Genomic DNA, 12,953 nt, shown 5'->3' on the forward strand with positions numbered 1-12,953 from the left:
ATTGTACAACAGTCAAAAATGGAATGTTAAACTGATGCCTCAAGGTTACGTTCCTGTGCTACCATAGGCCTTCCCCTTATGCCGTGGAATTTTAATATTTATATGCAGCTTCTTATGCTACTTATTTTAAGTCGGCGCTTTTAATGCTGCTTTTATACTGATATTCAAATGTTGGTTAAGATCCAAGCAGTTTGCCACAGTTTGGCCCCTTTATTGCATGCTCAACAGAGGATGAAACCTGGCTAGGCAAAACTGGCTCCAGGGAAACCAGGGACAAACTGTACTTACACTTACTGCTAACACAGCTAAGATCATAAATACCTATAATCCGCTTCCCACAGCCATCTTTCCCCATAGTGCCACAGGTTTAACAGAGCTAAACAATCTGGGGGTCTGTTTAGTCACAGTGCTTTCTAGAGCGCCCACGTTTTTGTTTTTTTTATAATATAGTACATAATGTTTTACCTGAACTGCCTAAAACATTTCCTTTGAGTGAATGTCTAGCTTAGTTGGGCCTATTGTAAACTCCAGATTTGTTTGGTGTGATGGTCTCTATTAGCATCACTTGACTGAGACTAGACAAGAATTACATTGAATAATAGTGTATTCCAGGGTAAATAATTGTTATTGAACAAATGCCTATGTGGATCTGCCTACAACCATCTATGGGATATGATCACCATTTACCAGTTTTCAAGATCGATATGATCAGGTGGTCGTAGCTACAGGCTACCCACCAGGGCTAGATGCCAGCTTGATGCACTTGAGTTCTCGCTGTGGAACTCCCTTTCTGTTTGGTGCATGAAGCAGATATCTTCACTTTTAAAGGTAAAACTACAAAACATCATTTTTAATCTTCATCAGTAAACATTTACTACAGCATTTGGAGACCTCTATAGTTGTATCGTTCACTGCTTGAATATCATAATATAAACTTGTTCCTAAGGACTTTTTTCCTTTACTTGTTTGTTACATTTCACGTATCCTAGTTCTATTTACTTGAGTTTGAAGAGAAAGGTATAATTAGTGGATGTATCAGCATCTGTGGATAATCTATCCTGCTCACCACCAGAGTGTTTTCACTTTTTTCAAAATTCTCATCGGTCCAACTTCAAACACTATAAATTATTTTTGGTTTAACGTTTTATCCAAGAGAAAGAAAGTGTAGCATATATTTGCAGTCCTATTCACAATTAAGTTACTTAACGTGTGAATACTTAAATTGTGAATCCTTATACATAATTAAACTTTTAACTGCTGACATATCCACATCTATGATTTGAAACTGCTCTATAGATTGATTTTGTTGAGGGTTTAAATTGTGAATACAATCTAAAGGACAGATTTATTAAACTTTGTTTACATGTCAATGTTGATGTCGTATTTCCGGCAAAAAGAACAAGCATTGGCATAGCCAATAGGTCTCGCCTTTGGGACCTTATAATTGTTTAGCCATGCAACAGTTGATGTTGTTGCACCAACGATATTGTGCTGAATAACTAAACACTTATAAGATCCCAAAGGCGAGACCTATTGTTTATGCCAATGCTTGTTTTAATGGCCTTCAGTCTGGTATGCAAATAATCCCCTAGTATCGCAGCGGCCTCAAGGACAGATCCTCCTCGCCTCCACCTAATCCACAGGAAATAAGTACAAGAGCAGCTGCTCAGATGTGAAGAGAGAGAGCTCAGATTATACAACGAGCAGCGATATTGGCTTACAACTCCGTGCACTATTGCGTATTTGAAGTTTGTTCCCCCCCTACGCGTGGGATAGCCAGAGACATGAAAATGAAGAATCCCTTCGAAGTAATGCCAACTCCTGAAAGCAGCAATGCCTGCCCAGAGTACCAGAACTGAGCAGTTGCATCTCTGCAGCTACTGCCGCTGTTCAGCGAGGGGAGACACTCACCTGTGGTGGATACCGCCAGGAAGCCAATACGCTGCCATTAAAACGCTCACGCTGCCCGCCCTTACTGCTTAAGAGTCAACACAATAATAAAATAAAACATTGCAGTCAGTAAAGCAGGAGGCCGTGTCACGAGGCACTTAGAGCCTGTGACCGATCAAAACCCAGACTGCTTTGAAAGTTAAAGCGTGCATGGCGCGCTGCACGTCGTGCATGCAGGACAAAATAAGCACGTGAGTAGTGTGCGCCAAGCTAATTAAAAACAGATGGTCCTTGCTTGTAACCGCTTGCTTAGGCCGTGGGCTGATGCATGCAGACAGCTTTGACCAATTGTGTGATGTCTTTTTTAGAAAGACACACCCAAAGACCAATGAAAAAATAACACACCCACGAGTGTGTGGAAAGCCCAGAGCGATTGCAAGAAGTTGTTTTCCTAGAGCAGCGCATGCGCGCTGCACTAGGCTCGACCTATAAAGCAGCTGAACAGTGCTAGTATGCTCCCAGTAAATCTAAATCAACCATATTTAAAGGTGGTTCAGTTAAATATTAGTATACCTTCCGAGAACTGTTAGTAATCGATTATTGAAGGAATTCAATCCCGCTAAGAAGTTCTGGTACTGCACATTAAAAGTGCACCAGGTTCGCTGACAAATACCTGCCCTAATGATAACGTCTGGTACTCTCCCATTACAATAAAGTCAATTTGGCTGAGAAGGGCATATTTTGCTCTGTCAAACGTGCAGCTGCTCTGCTGAAAAGTGTGACAGCCCTCCAGAGAAGTGCTTGCATTGACCCATTAAAAGTGTGACAGCCCTCCAGAGAAGTGCTTGTCCTGGCCCATTAAAAGTGTGACAGCCCACCAGAGAAGTGCTTGCACTGGCCCGTTAGAAGTGTGGGCAGCCCTCCTGAGAAGTGCTTGTACTGACCCATTAAAAGTATAGCAGGCCTCCAGAGAAGTGTGTGCACTGACCCATTAAAAGTGTGGCAGCCATTCTGAGAAGTGCTTGCACTGGCCCATTAAAAGTGTGGCAGCCCTCCAGAGAAGCGCTTGCACTGACCCATGTGGCAGCCCTCCTGAGACGTGCTTGCACTGACCCATTAAATGTATAGTGCTGTACCTGAGAAAATCTTGCACTGGCCCTTTAAAAATAGTGCTTTACCTGACGCACTACAAGTATAGCGGCCCTTTTCAGCAATGCTTGTACAAACGTATGAAAAGTACAGCAGCCCCCCTGAGTAGGGCTAGAACAGACCCTTTGAGAGCAGGACAGCCCTGGGGAGTACTGAACACATTGATGGTATTGCAACCCCCTGAGAAGAGAGCTTACTGACATGATGAAAGTATAGCTTTCTTGAGAAGTTCTTGCACTGGTCCGAAAAAAATAATATTTCAACTGACCCACTCGAAATCTACCCACCCCCCCTCAAATAAATGTTTGTACATACCTCATAAAAGTATAGCAGCGCCACACCTCCCTTCGGAAGTTCGTAACATGCATAAGCCCACTCCAGAAAATCTTGTACCTTTCGATTCAATTACTCGGCAGACCAGTTCATAAGAACACGCGCTGGCAAAGTGTCCCAATAATGCTGAATTTTACATTCTGCAACATTCTGTGTGTAGAAATTATGTGATTTTGCTCATAATTCTGTGCCGTCTTTTGTAACTGTAAAGTAGAGCGGTTAAAAAAACAGAGGAAGAGAACTACTGGAAAAAAAAACATAATTAAAAAGATGAAGATTTATTTCAAAAGTCGGCAGAGTTATTATTACACGATGCCGAATTCTTTAACAAGCGCGTGGAATAGGTTAAAAGGCTAAGGAATTGGGAAGTCGCCAGAAAAGTGGCGGTAAAGTGCTCCTCTTTGTTAAGAGTATATAGGATTCCAAAATTATTTTTAAAAAATCGCCGAAGCGCTTCCTTTCTGTCTTGCCATTTGAGCATTTGTCGCCTCGGTGCAAACAGCTCAGCCTTTTCGAGAGGTCATCGGGTTAATGCACCTGTTTTAGAGATCTGTGTGTAACCTGTAGGTCACTGGTTTTAATCCCTATAAAATTGGTCATGTGTTAAAACCACACCTGTGGAGTCCGAGTACAACAATGCGGACCATATGTTCTTAATCCTGTTCGAGAGTTTAGCAAATTAATGCTCCTTTTATCGGGATATGTTACCCAGCAGGCCATGCGTTCTAATCACAGTAAAATAGCTCAGTTGATATATGCATTTTCTGCATAGGGGGTAGCGTGGCTGTGAGCTTGAGTTTGGCCCTCAGGTTTCAGTCCCAGTAAGATATCACAGCAGTTTAATACACTTTCTCAAATTAGGACGTGTGTGAGACCCTGCGAGTGACAGGATCCAGTGCCAGTAAGAAAGCACTGTGGGTTAAAGCACCTGTTGTGGAGCTCTTTGTGCTATTTTCAGGTTGCATGAAAGCCTGGAACAATTTACCTCTCATCGAGATTCGTGCAGAACCTAATCTTTTAAAATTCTGTGAGTTTTTAAAAGCTCTTTTTATTTAATCTCCGAAAATCCCCATGGTTCTTACTGGGTGTAGTAATAATGATTTGACCGCCCACCCCCGAGAGAATTCAAATCAATATCACATTTATAATGAGTCGCTTATATCACGCAGCAAACTATGAATCTCCTTAAAGCCGTTCGTGGAAAATGGAGCTGTATATATCAGGGGCAACTCATCATGTTACACTCTCACGACCTAGGAAATGAGCACAATTGTGCACTTCGAGATTAATTTGAGTTCGTAATGAACATGTAACAGTTTTAAGCCCGACTATAATAGGGTCTTCTTAATAGGAGCTGCTGAAATCTGCCGCCAAACATGCCTAGTGGTATTGATGCGTATAAGAAAGTATGTGCACAGAATATTACCCAATGTACCAAGTACTTGCCTAGTGGGCTCCCCTTCGAGTGTACAGGACTGGAAAGGTGTTTTTTTTAGAGCTGGAGTGTAATCATTAACTTCTTGCCGAATAGAGGAGTTTACTTCCGTCTTCAAACGGAATCCCATATTAGATTAACCTAATACTAGCCTGGTATTTGTATAGCGCTGTGAAATCCGGATAGCAAGCGCTATGCACATATTATTAGTACCTAGAGCATTATCATCATTGTTACAATAAGTGCTAATCCCCACACACACACAAGCTATTGTTACTCCACTGTTGCTTTGCACTTTTACTGATCGGTTATACAAGGGCAAAACATGGGCCACGTATATTTCCCTTACTGTTCTCGTTAAATGCCTGTTTAGATGTTTTGAGGCCAATTCACAAAGGTATGGCAGAATTTGTAAAACAAAAAAACAAAAACTACAGACGTACAGATTTACATACTCCAATCTGCCTTTGTGAACAGGCCCTCTTAATAGCCCTGTGCCTAAAAATGTTGTCTATATGTGAAAATCCATTTCTAAATGTGCAACAATTTTAATTATGCACAACAATTGTTGTCCAGCAAGGTTCTCACTGTAAATCTACGTATACATGCACATTTGTAATTATAAAAAACGTAATGACCACAAGCAGAACCATTTTAGAAGAGATAGCTGAACCAGTTTATTAGTGCCACCTTAACCCCTTCCGTGCTCCCGTTGGCAGTCGCGAGCACTACCTGGCTGGTGCTGCGAATGGCCGACGTGGCCCGCCCACTCCTTAGAACGCCCGCACTACCCCGAAATAACTGCCGCGGTAAACGGGTTAATATGGCAAAAGTGCTGCTGTACACGTCTTTGAACAAAAACGTCAACATTCCACCCATTCGATAGATATATTAAAAATGATCAAAGGCAACTCAGCATAGTGACCCTCTAGGACTGTACCTTCTGCCCCACCCCCTACACCTGTGTTCTTGGGGCCTGCCAGGCTCCAACAATGCTCTTTGTGTCTGGTTGTTTGTGGTGTGAATTGACACCCAATTTCCTCCCCACAGCCCACTCCTCTTATCTACGTAATTAGACTCAGCCTTTCATCTGCCTAATGACACGCTAGGACTGTGCTATAAGATACCCATCTCCCGGGTAACAGGGTTCCTTCTTCCCCACAAACACACCCCTTTCAGACTCTGTGAAAGCTCACATTGGACGACACCCACCCCCCCACACACACACGCGCGCACACGCACACACACACACACACACACACACACACACATATACATCATCCGGCTCACAATAAGTTGTAGGTCCAGGGGATGTTTGATGTGAGGGGCTGGGAGCTCCAGGTGACCCCACTTGGGAGTTTTAAAGCTAGAAAAATACATTTAGTCCAGCATTGCCGCATCCCTGCTCCAGCCCCGGCCCTCAGTGGAACGCTTCAGCGGTTTCCTCGTTTTCTTGCTCCTTAATTAAAAGGATAACGCCTCACTCCCTAGGAATTAATGACCGCCACAGGACACTTGTAGGAGCGTGGGCTGAGGGCAGGGACTGTGGAATACCTTAGCGACTGGGTAACGCTCGCCGCTTTCTTCTCATGAAAACCAAGTAACAGGCCCCACCTCTAATTGTATCTGAAACTGCTGCCTTAAGTGACAGCTTGGCCTTTGTGGTACACTTTTAAGAGTATATTGCAGAAATGCTAAGCAAGTTGCAGCATAGCAGGTACGGTGACCAAAGTGCATTCTTGAAAGGTCGCAAGCTGTGAATCATCAGCACAAGCGCGCGGCAGCAGGGGGAGGGGGCCTGCGCGATTCCCTTGCGGGAGCGTGCAGCAAGGCTCGATGAGTGCACCATATGGCGCCGCGTGCTCCCGCATGGGAATCGCCAGACATGCACGCATTGCCCTTGCAAGCAATGCAACGCGTGCAAGTTTTTGCCCCCAAAGCTGTGCCAATGGCTAAAGGTCTCTCTCCTATGCAGCGCATGCGAGCTGCTTAAGCGAGACATAAAAAAAGCATGAACACATGTAAAATTGTGTTCAAAACATTCTAATCATTTAGTAAGCACAAAATTGCTAGAAATTAAATGACTGCTCCATATTTACTTGACAGCCTGTGATCTTTTGTGTCTGGGAGATGTAATGATTCTTTAATAAAGTACTTAAATTGCACATTTACCTTTTTCATATTGTTTAATTTTTATCCCTCTCCTAGAGAATTGTTGGATCTCTGAGCAAGACTGCGTGAAGTTTTTGAGTGGTCCCATTGTTTAGACGATCTGGTCATCCTGCGATCACATCATCACCGATAAAATCTACACAACGAACTGGAGGTGGCACTGTATGGACTCCGATTGTTCTCCCCAAATCATCTCATGAACTTGCTGTGCTATATAAACAATGGCTTTTAAAATTGTTAATGTTATTCATGACTTAATTTCTATTATCGTTCTCAAGTAACACTCAAGCCCTTCCTGTCATTCAACTGGTTGGAATTGCATTTTTTGGAGATTGGGGGTGGAGGAGGGTAAACTTTGACATTGTTATCCTGTTTCATTTGCTCTGTTGTGCATAACGTTTAAGTTTATCATAATATTGATGTTAGCGGTTTAGTTTTTCCTATTATTTTTTTGTTTCTTTGTATGTGTATGTAGGCTTAAACAGTAACAATACTTGCAATCTTTGGTACACTTTATGAAACTTAAATGATTCATACATGTACAACATTTCAGGTGGAAATTTAGCACACACCGATTCAGATGAAGAGAAATGTTACAAAGGAGGGAGGTGGGAAATATGCTGGAGTAAGGTTTCTATTTTGAATTGTTCGATATGTCTGAGTAGCTTACTAACATAATATATTTAGCAATTCTTTTTGTTTTGCAATGTCTGTCAACTTGATTATATCTATTTTCGGCAATAAGGTAAGGACTGCAATGTTTTTTTGAAGTCCTTTTTTCTATAAGTGCTTTTTTTGTTGAAAGAGGTGATATAAGGTTTTTTGAAAATTGTGAATTCTGAAAATATACTGTAAATAATATTCCATCAACTCCATGTAAACTATTATGAAAGAAAAATATTTTTGGTGTGGGTATGGCCTAAGGCAGGTGTGTATACTACATGGAAGAAAATGTCAAAACTTGAAACATTTGCAGTCCATGGGCAACTGCTGAAGGCTTCCTCATTTCTTAGATTAACACTGTTTAGCTTGCTCTGTAGAAGTTATTGACCTGATAACTGTACTAGCGTCATACCAGCATAATTATCTAGTTTAAATCACGTGTGCATAGCTTAAAAGTCTAGTTATATTTTTTAAATTATTTTAAGTATGAAAGAAAAACTGCTTTTCCCAGACAGATTTTAAAAAAAAATATTTAAATATTTAACATTTGAGACGCAACATTATTTTAAATTAGAACAATTTATTTGTCCAGTCATTTCAGCTGCTCGGTTTGTCCTCAAACCTTTTCTGGAGACCAGCTCCCTGGCATTATGCTCAGTCCCGGACATGCCATTTAGGAAGGCATTTTGAAGCTTGCATTTACCTAGAACCATCATTTCCTACATTAACAAACTAGGAAAATGAAAAGTAAATCCATTTTTTTGAATACCTCAGTGCTACAGATATCATAGAGGCGATGAAAGATTAATTTATTGTAGATGTAAACATAATGTTAAACATATAAAACATCATTGCACTGTGACTGGTAGGGAAACCTGACAATTTCCTGTTTGCACATGTTTAATATTTGGCTGTTATATATATGGTCCTCTAATGGGGAAACTTATGAAGGATATATATATTTTTTAAATATGGGTATCTAATCCTTTGACCGTGAAATAGACGACTTGGTGTAGGTGGCATTAAGAACATAATGTAGTGTGGATTTGTTTTGTCTGTTATTTTTAACATAATTATGCCAAGTTGTATTAATATTTAAAAAAAAAAACATTTTGTTTATAAACTTGGTACTTTAGGTACAGCCAGTTTGACACTGAATGCGAAATGAAATGACCGCTTCTGCACTCCAATAATTTTAAATGTATTCTGACAGGTAGACTTAATGTAGACACTCAAATTTGATGAGAGCAAGAATCTTGACAAAAGCAACTTAATGCTAACGGAAAAGTAAAACCTTTTATAATTTTTGGAAATCATGCTTTCGTCTCCGAAGTCTTTTAGAAGACTTTTTAGGTTTTACTTTTGTTGAGTTTCTTGTTGTGTTATTTTTAAAGAACAACCAGGTTACGCAAAATGCTGGACGCTTTTTAAAGATGAAAAACTTGATCAAGAAATAAGTAAATACAATGAAATGGTTCTTTCAGAAAAAAAATAAAAAAATAAAAATTAATAAAATTCCTTGAAATTCAATATTGAAAGCAGGGGATTTTTATATGAATATTTTGTCAATGTTGATGTACTGTAATTTCACTGTTTTATTTCATTCCCTGTCACCTCATAGAATATTCTTTGTTGCTCATTAATGTATCTTAATAGTGTATAGAACAGCTATTTGTAAGCGTGCTGTCCTGATGCTAGTGTACTGACTTATTTTTCTCTTTCTCTTCTAGTATATATTGGTAGGTGTATTGTAATTAAGGTTTAAACATAGATATAGTTATTCAGATTTAGGACCAGTAAGGATAGAACTTTCTCTTATTTAAGAAAAATGCTAAAACTTTTTGGGGCAGTTTTTTTTCTTTCTTTTTTTTTATATATATATCTATATATTTTATTTTGTTGATCTGATGTGGTTTCAACTAACCAAAGGTCTCACAATGTTAAAATGCTGGCAAACTTTAAAGGCATTTTGTAAAACCCCACCCTTGACTTTAAAAAGGGGTGTGCCATACTACCTTAAATGCTAATGCTAGATATGCAAAACTGGATTTTTTTAATTTATTTTTTAAAAGAGGGAGGCATGGTATATCAAAATGATTTTACTAAGAGATAAAATATTTTTTTAAGAATGCTCAGAAGAAACTGATAATTTGTGTGAATATGTTTTAGATGTTTATATACCTTTTGAAAAGTCCCAGTGGCCCATAGCACAAATATTGTGGAACCTGGCATGTTTTTGATGTGGCTACCTAGACTAAGGTTCACTTTAGTCCCCCACTCATCTAGAAGTCCATCACTAACAATTTTGTAAATTATTTTAGCACAAAAGCTCCAGATACACATTTATTTTTAATCAACGTCAATGGTAAGAGCAGAAAAGTGCCATACCTGAGCATTAAAGCACACCCATATAAGGTTTGTTACCGATTGGGTATACTAAAGATATTCTAGCCAGTACACCTTTCAGTCCCAAGTACTAAAAATAACTGTATACTCGTCATCCTTGTTCTTTACAGCCACATAATGACATATATCACTACTTTTTTCATTATTATTTTGACATCTGTGATAAACTGGCTTACAGTTTTATCCAGTGGAGGTTTATTCCTTGGCAATCTACACTATATTGTAATATAGTATTAAGGCCTACACTGACCAAAATTAACTTTTTGTAATGTATGCAGATGTATTACTTAACATCTGTTGACTCGTATTTCTTCCAGTCCAGTGCTTTATCTTGAGTTGGAGGTCATGCTTAAAAGTTTACATGTACTCTTTTAATGCAATATGTAAGACTTGTTCAGCAAGAATTGCTTTGTCCTCTACCTGTATTCTATCATTGGTCTTTAAAATTAATTTGAAGAGTATAGGTTTCTCATATTTCTGTTACTTATCATGGTATTCCTTTTGTGGCTGCTTTTCCACAACATAAAACATTTTTAAAGAGCTAATAGACATTGCATGATAAATCTATAATTTTCCTGTATCCTAGGACTATTAATTACTACAGAAATTCTTAGGTATGGCATGCTCCTGTTAAACACTATCCCTGCTCTTGTGGGGCTGTATTCTTAAGTAAAACGTTGCTAGGGGCAATATCAGAATAATATTTGCCTTGGCAATTAAAATATTATGCGCAAGGTGGATCGCTTAAAGCCCTCCTGCCTTGAATGAAAGGAAAAAAGCCAAAGCAAGCTGTAACCACTTGACTTGATTAAAATGAAGTGTGAGCTGTCTTTTGTTTCCTCGATTTCATATTGTTCATTTGCTTTTATTTTAACTTGTAGCTTGGACTTTAAGGTAGCATGGCTCGGTTGCTGTAAATTTATTTCTCGTTGTACAGCATTTTACAGCTGATGAATGTTACACATCTTGCTAGACTAGGTAAATCATGGGTTAATTCTTAGTAATAATGACCTGAAAGGTGTTCCAAACTTTGATTTTATTCTCTGTTTGTTTGGTTTGTTTGTTATATTCTATTCTGTTTTCCAGCTAGAAAACAACACCATTTTGCTGTTTAGGGTGAATGAGGGCTAGGGACTTAGCCACAAACAACAAGCACCTTTTTTTGAATTGTTTTGCAATTTACAAATGCAACATAATCAGTAATAAAGCAATATTAGTTAACTACGTTTTTACTGAAGGTCATCCATGGTTTATGTATTGTGTATATATATATTTACTGTGCAAAGTTGTTTACAAAAAAACACTAACTTGTATCTATCTTTAATGTACTCTGTGTTAATAAAAAATAAATAGTTTTGGTTGGAAGTTTTAGAGGGTGGTTCCCCTCTGCCCCCCTTGAATATGTTGCAGAAGCAAACTTATTATGTTAGTGGATGTTGGCACAGGGTTTGTAGAGAGATTCTGATGACACACTGGCAATTTTCATACAGTCCTGACATGCATAACATTGTGGCGCTTCATACATGTACAGAATCCAACCATTTAAACATGTGAACACTACACAAAGCGATTCTAAGTTAAAGCAATACTTCAATATACTGTAATAAGTTTTACCAAAAAACAAAATCACAAAAAGTTGTTTTTCCAAGTGAGCAGTCCGCGTGTTGCAGATTAATCAGAATGTATTGTCTTTCGGCTGAATTTCATTATTTTTCCGATCAACAGGGTAGAACAAAGGTAAATGGGCATTGCCCATGATACCTGTATACTGTACATAGCACCAAGTGTGGGATCTGTGTGTCTCATTTTGATTGGTAGCGGCCTAGAATCCTTAATCTCACTATATATATATATTGTGTGGGCTCTACCCTCCCTCCGTGAAGAAGAGGATGCAGGTCAAAGCATTTCAGGATGGTTCTGTGTATCTCACTATGAAGAATATAAAACTATCAATGGCACTGTGGCAGACCTAGCCCTTACTTTTATACTTTAGTATGAACTGATGAGAACTTTGGTAGTGACTATTTTTTTTAAATATATACATATATATGTATCTATATATATATATATCAAGCATCTTTCAGGTCTTTGTGTATGGCTTTCTAAAGCCTTATTGTAAATTACTATGTGGATGGGGGTCTCTCACATCATAGATGTGGAAAGTATAATTTTATATTTGTATTTTCAAATAAATAAGTTTGTGAAAGGTTTCCATCCTCTACTGTGGTCCAGAAATCAATGTGTTTGTCTGACAAAAAATAAAATAAATTGTTTTGAACAAGGCGTTATCTGTCCTTTATTTCAATCACTGTAATTTTAAATCACAGCAGCATATCCAGGTGCGTTGCAATTCCTCTTTTTTGTTATAATTGAATGTTTTATGCTGAACATTTGAGAATGGGATACACCATGTTTGCTCTAGTGGTAAAAGATCTGCTTGTTGGCAGATCACCAGGGAAAGGACGAATGGAAACCATGCCCTGTGGAACAGAAAGAATTGAAAAGAAGAATGTAGGGCTGGTGCAACAACAACTCACAGGAAGATTCTTTTAATCAGTCTCTGTCAAAGGTTTAGTCTATGTAACCTGGAGTCTAATCTGTAATTGTGTAGAATAATGAAGCATAATGAGGTTTCCTTCCAAAGAAACACACGTGTAGGAGGTGAAGAGTTAAGTGGGGGCTATTAATGGACATTACCTAGCATTGCCTTGATGCTGTCATGTGGTAAGTTATAGGAAAAGGGCTGGACTAAGAGCTTAAAACACGTTCTAGAAATAAGTCTAAAGCCAGCCTCATGTTCCATTACTGCTGGTAAGCCAGAGAATTTGCAGGAGAGTTCTGCATCGAGACTTTCTTAATAAAGTTAAACAGTTCAATATACAGCCCATCTTTCCTCATGTGTTTT

At 38.9% G+C, this 12,953-nt stretch overlaps 1 protein-coding gene across 11 annotated transcripts in view; it reads left to right on the forward strand.

Annotated features, from left to right (window-relative positions):
• Nucleotides 1-12,953, forward strand: part of MSI2 (musashi RNA binding protein 2) — a 1,965,164-nt gene that overhangs the window by 1,835,569 nt on the left and 116,642 nt on the right. For 10 of the 11 annotated variants that reach the window (XM_078679727.1, XM_078679728.1, XM_078679732.1 and 7 more), the window contains one exon: nucleotides 7,016-12,329. The exons of the other annotated variant lie outside the window; for it this stretch is intronic. Coding sequence is in view for 2 of the 10 variants with exons in the window: in XM_078679731.1 (XP_078535857.1) it covers nucleotides 7,016-7,074 (59 nt within the window). In the remaining 8 variants the exon portion in view is untranslated. Of the gene's footprint in view, nucleotides 1-7,015; nucleotides 12,330-12,953 lie in introns of those variants that run through there. 11 annotated transcript variants of the gene reach the window in all.

Source organism: Lissotriton helveticus, chromosome 3_1 (assembly GCF_964261635.1).
Source record: "Lissotriton helveticus chromosome 3_1, aLisHel1.1, whole genome shotgun sequence".
NCBI classification, from domain to species: Eukaryota; Metazoa; Chordata; class Amphibia; order Caudata; family Salamandridae; genus Lissotriton; species Lissotriton helveticus.